Source organism: Carassius gibelio, chromosome B7, assembly GCF_023724105.1.
Source record: "Carassius gibelio isolate Cgi1373 ecotype wild population from Czech Republic chromosome B7, carGib1.2-hapl.c, whole genome shotgun sequence".
Lineage (NCBI taxonomy): Eukaryota > Metazoa > Chordata > Actinopteri > Cypriniformes > Cyprinidae > Carassius > Carassius gibelio.
The window spans coordinates 34,511,740-34,531,752 of record NC_068402.1 but is presented as its reverse complement, the minus strand read 5'-3'; the positions used below and the strand labels follow the sequence as shown (position 1 = coordinate 34,531,752).

Here is a 20,013-nt window from a genome sequence, read left to right as displayed (position 1 = left end):
AAACAGCATTTTATATATGTTTTGCACGTACTTTCTGGCAAAATATCTGTGTCTAATATTGGGTTAATGTGGTTCTATTTTTTTTTCGGCTACTGTGAAAGAAATCTGGCATGTGTAAAAGCTAATATCAGGGAAAAGATCGAAATCATTAATTATATAAATACGACTGCTCTAGGTGTAAAACCATGCAAATGATATTCAAAGTGAGGATCTATATAAGCACAGTAAAATAATGACAGTGGCACTTCTAAAGCTATGTCAGTATAAGAAAACTCTTTATTTTGTCATTTTGTGAAGAAAACCAAGAAAGGCTGTCAAATATGGATCTTTATATGCAAAGATTATTACATTAAAAAATTACAAAAAATAAATTTACTAAAACTGAATTTTTACAATCATTCATTCATTCAGTTGTTCGCTGGTGCCGATATTTTACACAACACACTGTTGATGACACCATGAAAAAGGAATAGGCAAAATTTTAATTTTGCTTAGTTTCATGGGAGATATTTTGAAAATGTTCAAACACATGAGTCAATAGTGTCCACTGTCCGGTGTTATTTTTAGACACTACTCACTTTGACTGAATGGACAGTTAAAACATACTTCAAAAGATCTTCCTTTACGTTCCACAGAACAAAGAAAGTCGTACAGGTTTGGAACATCATGAGGGTGAATAAATAATGACAGACTTGTGATTTTGATGGTGAACAATCCCTTTAAGAGCACACTCACCAAAACTCCCATTAGCAAAACCGCTACAAATACTTCACGATGAAAGCTAATCATGTTCATAATAATGCTTCTCAAACCATTAGTTTTTAAATAACTTGCAGCTGCATTCAGACTTAATCATTGGCATGCAGTGTGAAGATAATGCATTTAGTGTTATGATTGTCTTATCCACACTGATGAAACGGCTGCAGAGCACAACCATTTTTCCTTCCTAGACTGCTCATCTTTGTATACTGCTGCTCCCTAAGTGTGACTGAAATATGTTATGCAGAGAACTGAAAATTTTCTGAGATGCAAAAATGAATTTCACCACATTTAGACTCGAATGGACTAAGATAAAGCACTGTTTTCATCACCTGCACATGGAAATATGCAAGAAAATCTGAAGTGCAAAGCATCTGTATGCATCTGTATTATGGTACTCAGTTATTTCCAGACATTCAACTCATGTTGATTTTCAAATAAATCTCGGAAAACAAAGTATACCATAACATCTCAATGGCTATTTCATTTTGCTCTCCGGTTTCATGTGGGCGCTCTTTAAAATGGAATCTTTTGAATGCAATGAACGCTGAAGCAGGGTGGCATCTTTCACTTTGTTCACTGTGATGTTGAACGTGGCACAGTTGTTGGAATAATGGGGCCAGGATTAAGATTTCATCCTTCAGCCTGACACATTGCTGCAGACAGCTTCGCAGCTTTGCCGAGCTGTCTTCAGCACCACTGCTGTGGCTCCAGATAATTTTTTTCTTACACTGACTGCTTTGATATGGAAAAAAAAAAAAAAAAACACCAGAGTGGTCGCTCTCTTTGCTTCAAGCGCCTTTTCCTGCTGTGTGACAATTCCCTGTGCCTGGATTCATTCCAAAAAGTGCCCACTCCCCCCACTCACATGCACTTTGAGTAGCCCAGACCTTCACAGTCTAGCTCTATACAGAATGTCAACTGAAGGCATTGCACAAAATTATACCCATCCAACAAACTCTATCCTAAAGCCTAGGTCTAACCCTTAGACCTGTTTAAGCTCTAATCATTGAATAACAGAAAGAGAAAAAAGGGAAAGGTGATCCTGCAGCACTACAAATGTACAATTTAAAAATACAATACAAATGTATTTATTTATAATTAGTTATAGACTGATACATTGGCCAGCAGAGACAGAAATTATCTTTTCTATTGAATGGATCACTGAATAATTCTCTCAGTCGTTTCATTCTAAACGCCATTCAAAAAGGAATGAAACACCACTGTATGTTGCCGTGGCTTTGTTAGGAACTATATTGCCAATGCCAAAATAGAGCAAAAACAACAATATTCACAAGATTGTGCCTTAAAATTTAACTCAATTTTAACAGCACTCTTGCCTGTGTGATATTGCTTAACTTTATCATACGATGCAAAACTTATTACTAAATAAATAAAAACTCATACAGGGGCATTTTTTGCCCACATATCTTAAATTTGGGGATATTTTTGCCATAAGCAACTGTTAATTTTAAAACCTATTAGCCAGGCCCATTAATCAGCCATTTGTAAATTATCACCCTTCTCATTAAAAAGTGCACATTTCCTGTTTTCTGATACAAGTAAAAAAAAATTACAACAATTAAAAGGTAGTTTAGCAAAAAAAAAAAAAAATGTCTTTATGTATTAACCCTCATCTTGTTTAAAACTTATGGAAGCCTGTTTCCAATGTGGAATAAAACATGATACGGTAATTGTAAATTTTTGATCATAATTCTGACTTTTTGTCTTGCAATTCTAAGTTTTTGCCTCAGAATTCTGAGAAAAACAGTTATAAGATTAAAAGTTGGAATTATATTTAGCAATTTTTATTTCATGACGAAAACAGGTGTCCATGTAAACCTGTATAACTTTCCTGTTAGATTTTTTTTTTTTTTTTTTGCAGTTTATCTTTACCTTTATGGTTTATGCCACTTCATCTACATACTTAAGCCCAATTAGTCCAGGACAAAAGATATTAACATGGCCAGCAGGGGGCCTTTCAAACATAGCTTGCAAATGGTGGTTAAAACCACTACTGAGACCAACAGGAAAAAAGGATACTCACTTCAGTCCATTGACCTTGGTTCTGTACCATGAGCATGACGCAGGGGTCAGACTTATTGAGCGTGTCTCGGTCCAACAGGGACTTGCAGGAAACACGCAGCTCCACCTTGGATACGCAAGCGGCGGGGCCTCCTATGCCTGCCACTGGGGACGTCGCTTCCTGTGAGTCACTCATCCTGACAGAAAGATGAGTGCGGAGGGTCAGCCGGTGATGGGAGACTGCAGTGCCAATGGGCTGATCTTTAAAAGCCTCAGTTTGACTGAAGCAGGACTCTCCCATGCAGGGAGTCTATTTTTTAATGTGACCTTGTGTTGTTTCTGCGTAAAGCAAAGGATGTGGGATGTCTTAAAACATATCTGTCAGTTCGACTTACAGTTCTCTACAGAGAGACATCTCTATGTCTGATTCCCTTTAAAGGAAAACGGGCTGCTGGGAGTGGTTCAGATATATAAAGTGATCAAATGTGATGTTGTAAATCAGAGATGTCCATTAGCATTACAACCGCAAAATCCCAGATGAGATCTTCAGTTGGCAGCCTCTTCCACAACAGACTCCTAAGTGAGAAATAAGCACAAGAGGGTAAGAAATACGAGGATGTACTTTATAAAAATTTACTTTTAACATCCAATAAATGCACTGAAACCACACTGTCATCAAAAGCACAGCTTACAATGTACACACAGTTAGGAGTCACATGTGAGTAGACAGATAGAATTGCATGGACTGAGTTAACATGAACATCCACGCGTTGGATTTCTTTGCTCAGATTTCACAACAGTTGAAGTTAGTCAAGCATATTTGTGGTGATGACCAAAAGAAAGCTGCTAGGTTTGAAAGAGGCTCCTGTGTCAGCTATATATACTTCACATATCGCTAACACTGCTGACAATGGCAAAGATTTTACCCAGATTTTAGATTTGAATCAGATTAACCCTTGGTTAACTTGACAGTCAGGATATATTGATCATTGGTCATTTTTTTTTTTATTTAACATTCTATTGACATCTGTAGGATTTATTACTTACATTTAGGCTACTTGTATTTTTATTGTTTAAATTTACAGTCAGGTTACTTTATTTGTGGAAAAAAGTCAAATTAGAAGTGGGTTAACTTCTTTGAATATGTATATATATATATATATAAAGATATATATATTACTACTTTTCCTTTGTTTTTATGTAAACATAGGTAGCATGGGTTTGACTATTTGCATAGCCTCACGCATGACACCGGGTTCAAAAAGTAAAAACATATTCAACTGCTGCTTTTTTTTTTTTTTTCATTCCCAAGCCTGTTATTTACCTAATCGCTGAAATTTGTGTGATTGGCTTCTGGGCAAACGCGATTTCTCCTTCCCATCAGGTCAAAGTAGGCGCTATGATTAACTTGTCATCCAACTTTGTTACACGTCTTAATAGAACTATGTCATTTTTAGTCCCCTCGCACCTTTTAATTTGACTTCCTTTAGTTCTCAAGCTAACCCGTCCCTTATAATTCGTGCCCAGCGGTCATATTATGAAATCCCATTACAAGTAACATTAAATAATGTGTTTATGTATTAGATATTCACTCTTTGAAATATCAAATAAGCAAAAGCAATGCGTAAATCTACCAGGCAGCATTGCAGTGCGCTCCAGCGCGCGCGGTTCAGCACCACAGTCCATGGACAGCTCCTCTCACATCTATATCCACTCGATCAGTCCAGCCGTCCTTACACTGCTAAGAATGTGAGCTTTCCTACACTGCTGTCTCTTGTGGCTGAACTATCATTTGATTACAATGCTTAACATTTGAGCCACAAGTTAAGAATCACAGGCTACGACAAATTAAATTATTAAACGAGTGATCATTTGATCCGCTAAATGATATGAGTCTACGGAGTTTTAGAATGCAACACGAATACGCCAAACTTTTCTCGATTAACGCAAAGAGTCCAGTGCAAAACAGCGTGAAGAAAATGACAATAAAGTAACATGAAGAGACTGTTAATATATGACACTTTAGTCCAGTAAAGTTAACCTCTCTAGCGTCTGCAACCCAACATTTGTTTAGTATCCTAAATTACCCACAGTTAACTTTATATCCTCTATTATTTATCAAACTCTTATGAATATAATGGTCGATTAACGAGCATAGTTTGTTTTTGCTGCATCCTTTACCATTCCGCGAAGATTTGTAAGCACTGACAAGTTAGATACCACAAATAAACAACGTAATCAGTTGTCTCTAATTATAGCCTAACTAACACCACTGCATATGCAGCGCAGCATATAGTCAAACAGTAGTAATAATAATTATCAATAATAATAATCATTAAAATTCCTTGATGACTAACAGCAAACATAATCGATTAAGTCTAAATGAGAGCTGGGTTCTCACCTGCTGTTGCTGCTGCTCTTCTCTCAGTGTGTGTGTGTGTGTGTGTGGAAAGAGAGAGAGAGAGAGAGAGAGGAGTGGAGCGGCTGACACATGCCCACCGTGCGCGCTATAGTTCGGCTTTGGCGTCATGTTGCGTCGAAGAGCTACATCGGAGAGAATTTAACAGCCTCAGCTGGGAAAAGTCGGCACCCCAAGCTTGTCTGAATGTGCAGAAGTCATATGTATATATATATATATATATATATATATATATATATATATATATATATATATATATATATATATATACATACATACACACACACACACACACACACACACACACACATATATATATATATATATATATATATATATATATATATATATATATATATATATATATACATACATATACATATATATATGTATATGTATATATATATGTGTGTGTGTGTGTATATGTCTATATATATATGTTGTTGTTGTTATTATTGTTGTTGTTGGTGGTGGTGGTGGTGTTTTTGTTTTAGGAGTTTAATATAAAGAAAGATATTACCAGCCTTAAGGTCATGGTTATAAGTAAAACTATACAAACTTACCCTACCATACAAACCACTGTGAATTATAATATACACACACACACACACACACACTTAGTGGTGTAATATAAAAAATGTTTAATTACAGGGTTGGTGTTTACAGTTTGATGTAAAGTTTAGACATTAGCTTCAAGGTCGTGGTTGACATATCCTTTCATAAAGGATAAAGAAATTTGTAATATTCCTTTCAGTTCCATGCACTTCCTAAAAGGATGATTATAGAATTTTGACCAAATTTGTCTATTACTTATTTAATTATGTAAAGTCTCTGAACCACTGGTGTGTTTTTTTAAACCACATTAACTAACTTCTGAATTTCTTTACACTATATTATTATCAAATATTAGATTCAATCATTTCAACAACTTATTTTATTACAATTGCCAAAAGTTTCACATTTATTTTTAAAAAGGGTCTGATCATACACCTCACCTATCTGAGCATATTACATGCAGTTTCATAACAAGGTTCGGGAGGAGCACGTCAGATACTTAGCCTAATTAACACAGGTGGAGCCACTTAAGATAATCAACCTTAGGGTATAAATACAGCTGAATTAGCCTACCTGTCTCCATTGAAGGTTTGTCAGCATCCCCCCTCCATCCCCATCTCCTCCACTAGAGTTCATTTTACACTTTTACATATACGGGGGGTACTCTAGGTTTGGGCCATTCCCGAGCTCGGAGCCCCTTCCCCGGACAGCACGCCAAATAGACACTATAATACTTCAGCTAATTATATGTAAGTGTGAACACGTGAACTTCAGTTTTTTGAGTGAACATTGACAAAATGATCTACCAATATTGCTTTGTTCATTATTTGTTGGCTCTGATGTGCATAAGCTGAACTCTGATCACTGATAACCAATCAGTTCCAAAACGACCAAATGGCTCTAGAGTTATTGAAATGCTTTTATGTTACTGGCTGATGCATTTTTATTTTTTCTGATAACACAATAGTGGTGTAATGGGGAAACTGGTGAAACTAGCATTGTTAGACTATTCTTAATATTATAATACATAATGTTGTTAAGATACCTAATGCTATCATTCAAAATCAAACTAGTGCTTTATTTGGGGGCTTTAAAAAAGGCACATAGGTCCTAAAATAATTGTCTTCACATAAATAGACAATATTTTGAGATAAACAAGAAATGTCATTTTCATTTAATTGGAAAGAGTTTCCTGTCATTTGTTTAGTGAGCAGCATGGATGCATGTCGACAGGATATAACATAACTTGTAAATCAATTAAGAAGAGTAATTAACGGCTTATAGCTGTCTGAAGCCATACCCAGAGGTACAACGCCTACATGTATGTACGTAACAAATGCCATTATTGTGCTCACAGAACCTTTTTCATCCCACCCACAATTTTTTCCCTCTCTGTTTCTCTTTTTTTTTTCTTTTTCTTTTTTTGATAGGACAGAATTAGATTGGTCAGGAAGTGAGAAAGAGAATGGAAATAACTTCATCAGAGATAAAGTGTTATGTAGTTTATAGAAAATAAGATGATGTTGTGGCCACTGTGCTGATCATCTTAAACAGGCTTTGCTAATTCTGTCTGCCACTCCATCAGGAATCCTGATGAGGACTAATAATACAAGATATCAACCAGTAAGAGGAAACACATTTGCTTTAATGTATAGTTAACACAAAAATGTACATTTCCTGAAAATGTACTCACTCTCCGCCATCCAAGATGTAGATAAGATGATCATTTTAATCAGATTTGGAGAAACTGCACTGAATGGGCGCCGTCAGAATGGGCCCAATCAGCTGATAAAAATCACAAAGATCCACAAGTAAACCACACGACTCCAGTAAATTGAAAAGTTGGTTGTTTGTAAAAAAATAAAATAAAAAGAAAAGAAAATATCAATCAATAAAGATATTTATAACATAAAACCATTGCTTCTGACTGAAATAGGCCTGAAACTCCTCTAACCACTACTGCTTTCTCCAGTGCAAAAAAGTTGAGTTGAATGCATATGATCATCTTCTTAAAAAAATTAAAAGTATTTCCCCAAGACTACTTTAAATATGTTAATATCGCCTATACAAAACATATGCAGGTTAGGGTTTACAATTGGCAGCATTGTAGTCAACATCTGTCCTGCTCACCTGAATATCATTATGCTGAAATATTTATTATGTGTAGCACTCTAAGAATATGGTTGTAGAATATATGTTGAAGAACCATATTTTGTTACAAAAGGGAGTTCTATTTAGCGCTAAAAAGAGCCGAAGAACCCAAATCTGGCACTGTTTAGAACTATTTTTCTTATGTAGATTAATATTTATTGTAGATAAAACATAAGAATGGTACTTATTTTCCAGTGTTTTAACGAGTGGTCTAAATTAACTCTTTCCACTGCTCAAGGGTAATTAGGACATACTCATCTTATGTAACCTCATACGTGATTATCTCCCCTGGGTCAAGATATTTTTGGTTTATTGATCCATGTGTAGGTTTTCATGGGGAAAAAAAATCCAAATGGTTCATTGATCGTGGACAGCCCCAATTATAACGGTCCCTTAACTTCACTTATAATTGATTTGTGCCACTTCCGATTCCGGGACACTGTAAAATGTACCATTACTCGAATTATTTCCACGCTAAACCATCCTTGTGCAAAAGCCTCAGAGATACGAGTTTATAAAACAGGGCACACAGTACAAGCAAAGATAGCACCAAAACACAGCCCTGGCATGAACTGAGATAAGAGATGTATCCTCCTGCTCAAACTCTCACACACAGCATATGATGTTTGCATAATACACCCACAGTCCATTCTAAACCACCACTGGCCATTATGACATCACCTACAGGACAGAAAATAATGCCATTACTAAACACTGAAAAATCTGATCTGTATTCAGTGGACAAAACGGATTCTAAAAATAGTCTTTTTCCCCTCTTCTCGCTCATAATCAGCTCTCTCCAACATTGTTTGATTTACAACATTGTACAAAACATCTATATAGAAATATCCAGGTTTGGAATGAACAGAGTATTTGTAAATTAATTCTTAAATTACTATTAGAACGAAAATTTCTGGTGGATTATCCCTTTAGCAGGTCTAACTAGCACATGCCTTACCCAGATCCAGCATAAAAAAAAAAGTTAAGCTATTGCTAAGCCAAACACTTCAAAAACTTCCAAATTCGATAAAGGTAAACACTGCCATCTTCTGGTGAATTAAAAATAGCCATCTCAGTGTCCCCATATGTATTTGTAAAGCACTTTTGACGCATACATTAAGTGCTTGATCCACAGGAATCAAACCAATGACTTGAACCATATTTTTAAGCATAGTCAAAAAAAAAAAAACAAACATCGTTTTTTTTCTGAATTGTCACTTGTAGCCTCTATCATCACCCAAAACCTCAAGAAATCATCTGTAGGGAGAGGAACTGCCAAACATCAGTCTAAAGTCACTCGAGACACACATTTCCTCTTAAAAGCAGACAAATCAACAGATTCGCTTTTCCAAGGAATGACTCCAAATGCATGATTGTTTTTTTAAAACATTTATTTTTTAACAGTTCCTAACAAAGTATGATTTATTTCTTCTTTTCAGGATCCTGCTCAGCGGCCTCCTTCGCCCTCTTGGCACGGATGCCGAACAGACGGGCGTTGGCACGGGCCATACGCAGACTGGCAAAGGCCTTGAAGTTCTTCTCGTCCTCTGAGATCACGCGGGCCTTCTCTTTCTTGTACACCTGCAGGAAATATGGACACTTCCTTAGATGCAGCAGAACACTACATTATATATCAAGAGTTGAGTTTGCATTAAACATCTCAACCTTATTCCTGACAGGGAATAAGACCAGTTTTAGCCTGCACACAGTATATAAAGTTGGCCTGTTGGATTTATGAAAATACATTTGAAGAATTTTTTTCTTCATAGAAACTTAGTTCAAAGTATCTTATAAATTAAGGAATAAATTGAATGAAACAATACATCAATAGGTTCTGTTAATGTCTGCAACTTCCAAAGATCTCCATTACTTTACATTTATTTAGAAAAGCTCAAGTTCCTACATCTCTGCCCTGAACCACTAGAATATGGAGATCATTTTTACTGCACAAGTGATGTTCTTCCTCCCTACATTGGTCTCGTTTTCCCCGTGTGAATGTCTAAAGATTCTTTTGATGAAGATACATTTGCTTGAGAAACAAAACAGTTTACTCAGATGTTGATCAAAATATAGAAAAACAACATCTGCTAATGATTCAAGAAAAGTCTATTTAATTCAAAGGGAAAACAAGATTTCATTTACATATGTTAGGCTTTAAACTGAACTTGTTTGTTAAAGGGGTCATGACATGGGTTTTTTTATTTTATTATTATGGTCCCCTAGGTGCAATTATAGTATTACTATAGTTAAAAAAAAAAAAAAACTTTTAAAATGTAGTGAATTATGACATTTTCCCACCCTGTTTCTCATCCTTTGATTCAAACAGTCTGTTTTGGGTTGTTTCCCCTTTAAGAGTTCAGTGTTAACGCCCACTGTTATGATTGGCTAACGACATTTGACGGAACATTTGCGGATTGAGCGTAACTGTTTAGTAGCGAGTGATGCATTCGAAGCGATGGCTCTTGCAATGATAAAACCTTATATGTTTGAGCCGGAATCAGATGAGGAATCAGAGGAAAATGAACCATCACCATAACAACGAACACTGGATCAGTGTGAACACTGGATCAATTGAAACTATTTTGAATTAATAAAAAAATTTTAACCCGAGACACTTGAAAACGGTTTATTGTTGCATAATTATTCTATAGTTTAATATGCTAACAGTTCAACATTATTTACCTAATTTCAATGAAATGATAGGGTGTACTGCGGACAAAAATGCATGCACAGGCCATATTTGAAGATGCAGCATTGATAAGGCAACATTTTTAATCTTCTATTACATGTAGGCCTACTAGAAAGGCGACATATTTTCAAGATTCTCTTATACAAATAAACTGCATCCATTTTTCCCTGACGTCAGGATCTTTCGGCAGCGTATTCAAAGATGTTGTTTGTCCACAGCCAGGAACAGCACATCTGCGTAGCATTGTAATTTTCCTGTACACAGACCCACTCGCTGTCCGTCGACTGAACACTTGTGAGGCGCGCAGCGCGACAACGATCCGAAATGAGCGTAGTTGTCTTGTGCTGGAGGCGGTCATATGCAAATGGTTGGAACGTCACTTCGCACCGTGACGTCACTTCTTACCATGGATCCAGAACGAGCTGTATTTAGAGCTTGATTAAATAAATGGCTCGTTTATAATGGGGAGGACGTCTTAAGCTATGAAACTTGCAGGACGTTTTAATGGTACAAAGACCTCTTATATTCCAAAAGATCAAGGCAAATTTGGTTTCTCATTTCATGACCCCTTTAAATCTCTCAAAAACAACCTTATATGTTCAAAAGTAGACATGCATCTCAAGCAAATGTGCCTTGATTTAAGATTTTTTTTCTTCAGTGCAACATTTAATGCTAAGATTGCTAATGTTTATGGCCAAAAATGACCTTCATATAGCTTGTTCTGTAAATCAGTAATTGCAGAATGCTTGCATAAAATGCCAGAGAAACATTTAGCAGCCTGGAACAGTACGACTTTAAATCCTGAAATGTGTTTTGACTTGAAATGACAAATGATACAGTAGGCTTAATAGTGTTAAGGATGATACATACATTTTTGATAGGCATGACAGGTCCAGTAAGCTGTGTAGCCATCTTGACCTCCTCCTCCTACACACACACAAAAAAAAAGAGAGTGTCAAAAGACCAAAAAATAAAACAAAACACCAAAAACACCACTACTGAATAGGGCTAGAGCGTATGCAGTCATCAGCTAAAAGGGTTCAAAAGTCATCAAGGCTGTGCAGAGATTCCGGAGAAAGTGTCATCATTTGACTGCAAACACTAAAGCGGTTACCCTTTATAATAATCAGCATTTTAGCCTTCAGTGTATATGGCAGCAGGTCTATGATCTACAACGAATCACACCGCTTCAAAATGATATTTATCCACAGAAAGGTGGGTGTTATGAACTTAAGGAAGCCACTTACAGTGCTGTCTCCCTTCTTGGGTGCAGTAGCCTTCCTGGGGAAGATGATGAGTTTGGAGCGGTACTCCTTCAGCCGCTGAACGTTGTTCTGCAGAGACTCTGTGGATCGGTTACGCCGACGAGCGTCAACGGCAATGCCGATGGTGCGCGCCACCTTCTTGTTGATTCCTGCTGCCTGTATAAGCAAATTACAGAGCAATGTGAGACATGATCGTGCTGGAACAACTGGAACACATGAACATGTTCAGCATCAACAGTCATCAGCAAATGGGGTTCAAAGGAGATCATCAATGAAGTACAGAGATTCCGGAGAATTGTCATCATCTGACTGTCTGAAATAACCATTAACGAACCAGAAACAGTTAAAATGAAAAGTTCACACAAAAATCATCATCATTTACTCACCCTCATGTCATTCCAAACCCACAAGACTTGTCTTGAGAGGGTTCTGTCCAATCACTGAGAGTCCAGGTAACCAAAACAGGAAGATCCAAAAAGCACAATGTGTTGTAAAAAGACTCATATAAACCGGTTTAAACCAAGTCTTGTGAAGAGTTACCATGTGAATAAACTCCTAATAAAATCATACATGAACAATTGCCTATTAACCATGTACAAAAACAACATCTACAACATCCAGCATTTGGATCTTCTAAGTTTTGGTAACCTGGATTTTCAAGAGGGAGACAGGAACTTCAAGATTCATTTAATGTCTTGTTTCAAACATTAAATCAAAGAGTGAGGGTTGAGTAAACTACAATTCTCAGATTTGTGTACCTGAAGCACAATACCAGTCTGAAGTCAGTGCTATATTTGTAACAACAGCCAACATCACATTGTATAGGTCAAAATTATCAATTGTTCTTTAATGCCAAAAAACATTAGGATATTAAGTAAAGATCCTGTTCCATGAAGATATTTTATAAACTTCCTACAGTAAATATATTATGATGCATTTCTAAAGACATTTTTTTTTTTTAATTCTAACAAACCATGCATCAATAAGAAAGCTTATTTATTCAGCTTTTAGATGATGATCAGTCTTTAAAAATTGCACCTTATGACTGGTTTTGTAGTCCAGGGTCACATTTGGGTGAACTGATTTAAAAACTAGCAGTAATGTGGCATCAAGCTTACCTTCAGCTCCTCCAGGGTGAAACCGCGGCCCGCACGGACCTTGGTGTGATAGCGGATGGTTGGACACCTGACCGCTGGCCGAAGAGGACCAGAAACTGGTCTTGGAGCGATGCGCCGAGCCTTTGCCTGACGGGCCTTTCGTCTGAGGACAAAAACAAGCAAGATGTGTTGTAGTAAAGTGATGATCTCCATGAATTATTACAATCCATTAGTCAATGAACGCCTGTTACCTGCGGATCTTCCTGGCCGGCTGGTTGAACCAGGTGCGCACTCGCTTCTGCCAGTCTTTATGAAAGTGAGGGTTCAAGATCATGCCATTCCTGCTGGGAGCCATGACTGTTCACTCCTAATGGAAAACAAACATGACAGTAATGAGCACAGTTCCCTGCTCCACGTTCACATATAGTTCAACCAGCATTAACCTGAAACTTTGCACGGCCGTTACGGTTTCTAGTTAAGAGCTGCACGCTCATGAAAGCCATTAAAACACCTCTGAAATTATATAAAGTCTGTAGCCCAGTCCAAACACCCCGAGCTCCTCTATTGCCTTACTGTGTCGCGTGCTTCATAGAGCAACAGTTCAAAGACGACAGTAAACACGCGCGAGGAAGACTTGAGCTGAAAGTGCGTTTTATTTCGGTTTCCAAATGCTTGATTGGTTCATGAGCAGCTGTTTTAACATTTCAAACTGATATTCACACAAACACACGAGAGTATGGAGACTGCCACGGGGGACTGTGTACTAAAATAACATTTTCCATCTCTCGTTAATGTATAACACTATCAATAGTGCCATGTTCGCACGTGAAACTAATTACACTTTAAGACCGGACTACTTTAATCATCATATGATAAACGGTTACTAAGGATTAAAGCGGATAAACTTAATGTTTAGCCGGAATCAAATCACATACCGTCTGTAGCGGAAAATGGCTGAAAAGGAAAAGGAAATGGTAACGCAGGGTTTTATGGGAAGTGAAGAAAAGAGCCAATAGCAACGAGAGATGTGCGCGTCTACCGGAAGTGCGAAGCCGGTTTGGGTTGTGGCAAATCAGCACGTGGATGGAAATAGATTAAAAGTTCGACAAGTAATAGTTTACTACTACTACTACTAATAATAATAATAATTATTATTTAATTAATTAATTAAATAGTTAATAGTTAATCAATTTTATGTAAAAGAGAACGTTATTAATTTAACGCAAAAAATGCATAAGGAGATTGTGGTAAACATATAATAAAATGTGTATGTTCATTAACACACACATACATTTACATAATCGAATATAAGTTAAAGTATAAGAATGCTGACTAGAACGAACACACTCCATCATAAATGATAAACCACCATTGTATAAATGTGCAAGTAAAATGGTTTCCATTTACTAACAATATTTTTGAACATGAAGAACACTTTATCACTGGAGAAAGATAAGAATGTGTATACAGGGAATTTGAGTCAAATCTGTTCTAAATATGCCTGCGTTAGAACTGAGCGTGGCTGGAAAACTGGATGTTGTGTTCAGCCACTTTTAAAAACCCTCTGATATTTCTATGGGACTTGAGAAACTTAAAAACTCTTCATACTTGTGTGTAATCTAATGAAAGCATTTTAAAAGGAGTGGTTACATAGAAAACCTGGTATATCTGGAGTAAGCATTACTCTGCATCCTAAACAACAGCAATTAATTCTTATCAATGCATATTACTAATCAAAAATTAAGTTTTGATATATTTACATTAGGAAATGTACAAAATATCTTCATGGAAAATGATCTTTACTTAATATCCCAATCATTTTTGGCATAAAAGAAAAATCAATAATTCTGACCCATACAATGTTTTTTTGGCTATTGCTACAAATATATAAATATATAATTATACATCTATTTGGCTTTTTCGTCTCATAAGATCAAGATCAAATCAGCCACATTTAATTTGCTGGTTGCATCTCATTACATAAAATTCTATAAAACAAGTACAACTATAATCTGTAGATAGTTACTAATATAAGTCAACATTATAAACATCTAAATAAATAACGTTTTGGCCAAGGAGTTCCTGTTTCCTAACAAAGGAACTTTTATTTATTTATTACAGCCAAAGAAGATACTATGATCACCCGTCATTAATCATTGATCGCTGGAACACAGAAACTGATGAGTCATTTAATCTCAGGTCAAAGGTCAAGGTGTGCTGTGCTGGGAGGTGGTCTTGGTCCCCATCTGCATGTGTGCCATTCTTTTCTCTATCAATATCAGCATCAAGAGAAAGAGAACAAGCTCTTAAAACAAAGTACAGTACGAAAATAAATGCATCAATACTTGTGCAATTTGCTTGCAAACAAAAATATCTGAAACAAACAATGGTGCATTTCTAGATAATGTACACTACTGTTCAAAATGGGGTCAGACGTTTGTATTTATTTTATTTTTTTTAAGAAATTTATACTTTTATTTAGCAGAGAAAATCACAATAAAACTATTATTTTCGAAAGATTTCTATTTTTATCAAGAATCCAGATATTTTCTAAAAGCCAAATCTGCATAGTAAAATGATTTCTGAAAAATCATGTGACACTAAGTGAAAGTGAAATTAAAATGAAAGTGGTGACATTTGCCAAGTATGGTAACCGATACTCGGAATTGTAAAATTCAGCTTTGCATAACAGGAATAAATTACATTTTAAAATAAATACATATTATTAAATACATTTTTAAATCGCAATAATATTTCACAGTATTGCTGTTTTAATATATTTGTAAATAAAATAAGTGCAGACTTTGTGAGCAATTGAGTCTAACTTAAAAAAAAACTAAGAATTTTGTAGATACCGTATTTTTGGTAATATATGATTGAAGCATTTGTTGTAAAGTACATCAGAAGCAATGCTTGACATTCATGTGTTAAACTCATCATTTATTATATGCTTTAAGTTATAAGAACAATATGTTACTGGCCTCATAAGACAATCTGAAAGGGTCAAATTTGAACATACCAGAACACAGACGCAAACTGGCTCACAATAGTTACACTTTTGATTTTATTGCATGTCATGTTACGTCAATGTCACGCACAGTATATTAACAAATATACTATAAGACAATCAGCAGAACCAGCCCTGTCTTTGTTTGAGTCCATGTAAAGCACCTCGAAATATTTGGCTTTTGACTCCAAAATACATGATTGTGTTAAACTAGCACATTACAAAAGATTATTTTGGTGGAAAAGAAAATTATAAAATCTAAATAAATAGATTTCAAAGAGTTGTATTAGTACTAATTTTAGGGAATCCTCAAAGGCTCTGTCTGAACGATCAATAATAACAAATAACGAAGGTCTTTATGAATCGAGGGATTTTATGAATTTTTCATAAGCAGCTTCATCCATGAGTTGGTCAAGTTCTGCAGGTTTCTCTATGGTCATCTTAATTAACCATCCTTGAGGAGAGAGAAAGGAATGTTTCAGTGGTATATTACACATTCATACATAGTATTGTGTGCTTTCAGTTTAGTAAGAGACTAACAGCTGCACTCACCATCTTCATAGCAGGCTTTATTTACTAGTCCCGGGTTATCTGTCAGATTTGTGTTGATTTCGGTCACTTCTCCAGTCAGTGGAGAATACAACTCACTAGCAGCTTTGACGCTTTCTAAAGCACCGAACTCCTCTGAAAAAGAAATGCATGTCATGCTGTCTGTGCTATAGCGCAGAAAAGGCATAAGATGGGGATTTCAGAGTCTTCTCACCCATTTGTTCAAGCTTTGTTCCCACTTCTGGAAGCCCACAGTATACCACATCACCTAACGCTTCCTACAGTGTTTGAACGGAGAAAATGAAAGACATCTATTCATCAGAATATCATTTTAAACTGCAAGTCAACATCAAATTAAAACTGAACCCTCACCCTTTATTTTTTTTATTATTTTTTTTTGCATGTTATTCCAAAGACACACAAAAAAAGACAGACAAGTGATTGTTTCAACACTTCCCCTCATGCTCAATGTATATTTCATTTTATTTGGAAACATATTAAAGTAAAACTGTTTTTAAGTTGACTTTAAGGTGCATATATGGAAGCTTTTTTCTGCCAAGAATAAAAAAAATAAAATAAAATAAAAAAATGTAATTGTGATATTGTATCTCAAATATGACATTTTCTCTGCCAAGCCTGAACTGACATCTCACAATTCAGACTTTTTTTCCCTTCCGTCACAAAATTAGTAGTAAAAAGTATCAAATTAAACATTTTTGAGAGTGTGTGTGACACTCACTCACTCTCTCTCTCTCTCACACACACACACACTCGACACCATCTATAAACACTTGTTTCTATCTAAAGAGGAGCACACCTGAGCAAAGTTGCTGATGCCAACCGTGCCCACACTCCCCTCCACTCTCACCCATTCGTGTTTGTCTGTAAACTTCAGAGCTGGAAAAACACAAGAAAATATAAATAATAAGAACCATTCACTAAAACAGCACATCTCCCAAAACAAAACAAAGTGTGCTGTCAATTACTCTCTCACATAGTGTTATTTTAGTATACTATTCCATATTTTAAATGAGCTTTTATTTTTATATTTTCAGTTTTAATTTCAGTTTGTGACTTTTTATATATATATATATATATATATATATATATTTTAAAAAAACTTTTCTATACAGCTTTAATTTTATTTTTTAGTAATTTCACATTTTTAAATGCACATTTTTATTTCAGTTACTGAACTACACAAGTATAGTATTTTTAAGTTTAGTTAAGAATAACAACAGTATTCTCAAGTTATGAAAAAAAAAAAAAACTTTTTGGTTTGGAATGACATGAGAATCATTATTTTGGCACCATTTATATTCTTTTGGATTCAAAGAACTATTCCTTTAAACAGGAGTTAGTTTTCGTTAAAGGACATTTTCTTTTTGCATAAATATTAACTTAATGCTGATGACAGTTTGACCATTCAAACTCCATAAAAGGTAATGAAGCATCAATTTCCAGGTCTGTCTTTCCTTTTTACTACAGGTTTTCTGAATATTAATCTTTTAAAATCACTGTTTGGAGCATGAAACAGTCACTGAGGGCAGAAGCAACTGTAAAGGTCAGGTTAAAGCATGCCAAATGGTGTACTTTCTGTGCCAGACAACTGCAAAATAACCGGCTTTCAAACACGTTTCTCAAAACACCCATTTGTGGGTTTCTGTACAACAAACCCATAAAATTAGAGTAAGATAAAACAAGTGATCCAAATTAAATGAGCATGACTAAAATGTCCCAAGACCTGATTCAGAAAGAAAATCATTGACGGTTCTTAATTTGATAGAAATTTCACATTAACACCATAATTCTTAGGAGAACAGTCTGGCAAACCGATGAACACCATCAACTGAGGACTCCCAGAGGAGCAAAGCCTCGGATTCTATAGCATCAGCCCATGCAGAAACAATACAGGTTTAAACCAGATTGTGAGCATGTCTGGGCTTTATGAAATACACTCCAGTAGTTAATTTTTGATCTTGAGCAATCCAAGGAAACATAATGAAGGTGATGCAGTCTAATTTCATAGATTTCGTGGACGACGGATTTAAGTGAGATCATGTGTATAGTCAGGGGTCTCTGGTCAAACTTCATGGGCACAAGATACAGCACGGTCTTAACTTTAATTAGCTTCATCTCAAATTAACTTGAGCCACATGATAATACTGTACCGAGAAAACTAGTCAAGCGTGGCGAGTTTGCTCCGATGAAAGCGTCAGCAAAAAAAAAAAAAAAAAGACAAAACAACACACCGACCAGTTTAAAGAACATTGTGCACTTAACGCTTAAAAAAAGACTATGTAATGGTTCCAAAAATAAAGAGGCAATTTAAACGAAAGATTCGAATTCCAAAATTCGAATCCGCCAAGTAACTTTCCTCGAATAAATCACTGGAAGGTATCAAACGCCTGGGGACCTCCCCGGCGTAACAAACGAAACAAAGTAACCAAAGTTAAATCCCAAATACAAACTCCGTTGTTAAGCAATCCGTAACAATTAGAAGATTAAAGCTCTAGATTAAAGATTAAAGACCAGAATGCAAATAGGAATGGCTGCAGTTCTTGCGGCAAAGGTAGATGCGAGATGTAAAACGGATGAGCCGTGGAGTTCTGCAAAGTTTTTACCTCCCGAGAGCCGCGAGCTCGTGGAAAGCGTCCTTAAAACGTTTGGCCGTAGCGAATTTTGGCACGTCCAGATACGTGCAGGTCTCGTGAGCAGGGGCAATGCTGCCGAAAAGTTTGCCGAAACGCATCGGAGCGCCGCACACATCGCCATCTTCATCGAATCAATAGGCTTCAGTCGTGAAATAACAGCCTCATGCACTTGACCGCGCGACAAGCGCGCTCCCGCTAAACCACAGACATCACGGTGCTGATAATTAGACTGAGAATAAAGATATCGATAACGAAATGAACACTGGCACAGACTATACGACCTGTTATGCAAAGTCCAAGCATTATGAAAGCAAAAGTATAACACAATGAGAAGAAATTCCTTGGTTTTGAGAACTATGGAGATGCAAAGCAAGTTTCTTCACAGACGGACTATAAGGTGGCAAATAATAATTAATGACAACGCTTCAAACCACACAGGCGATCCATGCAGCTCGAATTGTATTTCATGTGACTTTTGCCATTCACAATTGCTAAATACGATCCGATTTCAATCGGACCAGCACAGAAATTGGATTGAGACGGTCACTCTGTATAAAGTTTAAGAAGGCAAGATTGTTCCTGCAATTAAACGAACCTAAACATTTACCGATTACTTTTAATAAACTAGTGATTTTATAAAAAAATAAAGTCAGATGTCATAGCAGACTAACAGGTGTAATTAATCACATCAACCTTGTTGCAGTAACATTTGACAAGACTTACTATACTAATACTAATGTTTTATGCAAATGTTTTACATCTATAAAATGTTCTCTCTATAAAATAATACAGTAGTCAACATTCGAAGTGGATCAAAAGAAGTTAATCAAAGTTGTCCTAAGA

At 36.0% G+C, this 20,013-nt stretch overlaps 3 protein-coding genes and 2 non-coding genes across 6 annotated transcripts in view; all 5 read right to left on the bottom strand.

The window, feature by feature from the left end:
- LOC127962627 (copine-7-like) overlaps positions 1-5,211 on the bottom strand; it is a 69,720-nt gene extending 64,509 nt beyond the window's left edge. The window contains exons 1-2 of the mRNA XM_052562250.1: positions 5,186-5,211; positions 2,807-3,360 (exon numbers count right to left, since the gene is read on the bottom strand). Of these exons, the coding sequence (XP_052418210.1) occupies positions 2,807-3,085 (279 nt within the window). The 5' untranslated portion in view covers positions 3,086-3,360; positions 5,186-5,211. The remainder of the gene's footprint in view (positions 1-2,806; positions 3,361-5,185) is intronic.
- A 4,071-nt stretch (positions 5,212-9,282) lies between these two features.
- LOC127962603 (60S ribosomal protein L13) lies at positions 9,283-14,014 on the bottom strand. 2 transcript variants are annotated; one of them, XM_052562230.1, is made up of 6 exons: positions 13,896-14,014; positions 13,212-13,327; positions 12,982-13,123; positions 11,846-12,019; positions 11,469-11,525; positions 9,283-9,490 (listed from the first exon to the last, which is right to left on the bottom strand). In XM_052562230.1, exons 2-6 carry the CDS (start codon positions 13,313-13,315, stop codon positions 9,332-9,334), a joined length of 636 nt encoding a protein of 211 aa, XP_052418190.1. In that variant the 5' UTR covers positions 13,316-13,327; positions 13,896-14,014; the 3' UTR covers positions 9,283-9,331. The 2 variants fall into 2 exon arrangements, with proteins under 2 accessions (XP_052418190.1, XP_052418191.1); XM_052562231.1 differs by lacking the exon at positions 13,896-14,014 and adding an exon at positions 13,404-13,772.
- Positions 11,606-11,685, bottom strand: LOC127962761 (small nucleolar RNA MBII-202). The gene has a single exon (XR_008154633.1). It is a non-coding gene; the product is annotated as a small nucleolar RNA MBII-202 (small nucleolar RNA).
- LOC127962762 (small nucleolar RNA MBII-202) lies at positions 12,087-12,167 on the bottom strand. The gene has a single exon (XR_008154634.1). It is a non-coding gene; the product is annotated as a small nucleolar RNA MBII-202 (small nucleolar RNA).
- A 2,308-nt stretch (positions 14,015-16,322) lies between the features above and the next one.
- Positions 16,323-19,419, bottom strand: LOC127962175 (glycine cleavage system H protein, mitochondrial-like). The gene is made up of 5 exons (XM_052561673.1): positions 19,141-19,419; positions 17,334-17,413; positions 16,731-16,794; positions 16,520-16,651; positions 16,323-16,421 (listed from the first exon to the last, which is right to left on the bottom strand). Exons 1-5 carry the CDS (start codon positions 19,295-19,297, stop codon positions 16,324-16,326), a joined length of 531 nt encoding a protein of 176 aa, XP_052417633.1. The 5' UTR covers positions 19,298-19,419; the 3' UTR covers position 16,323.
- Positions 19,420-20,013: the final 594 nt, after the last annotated feature.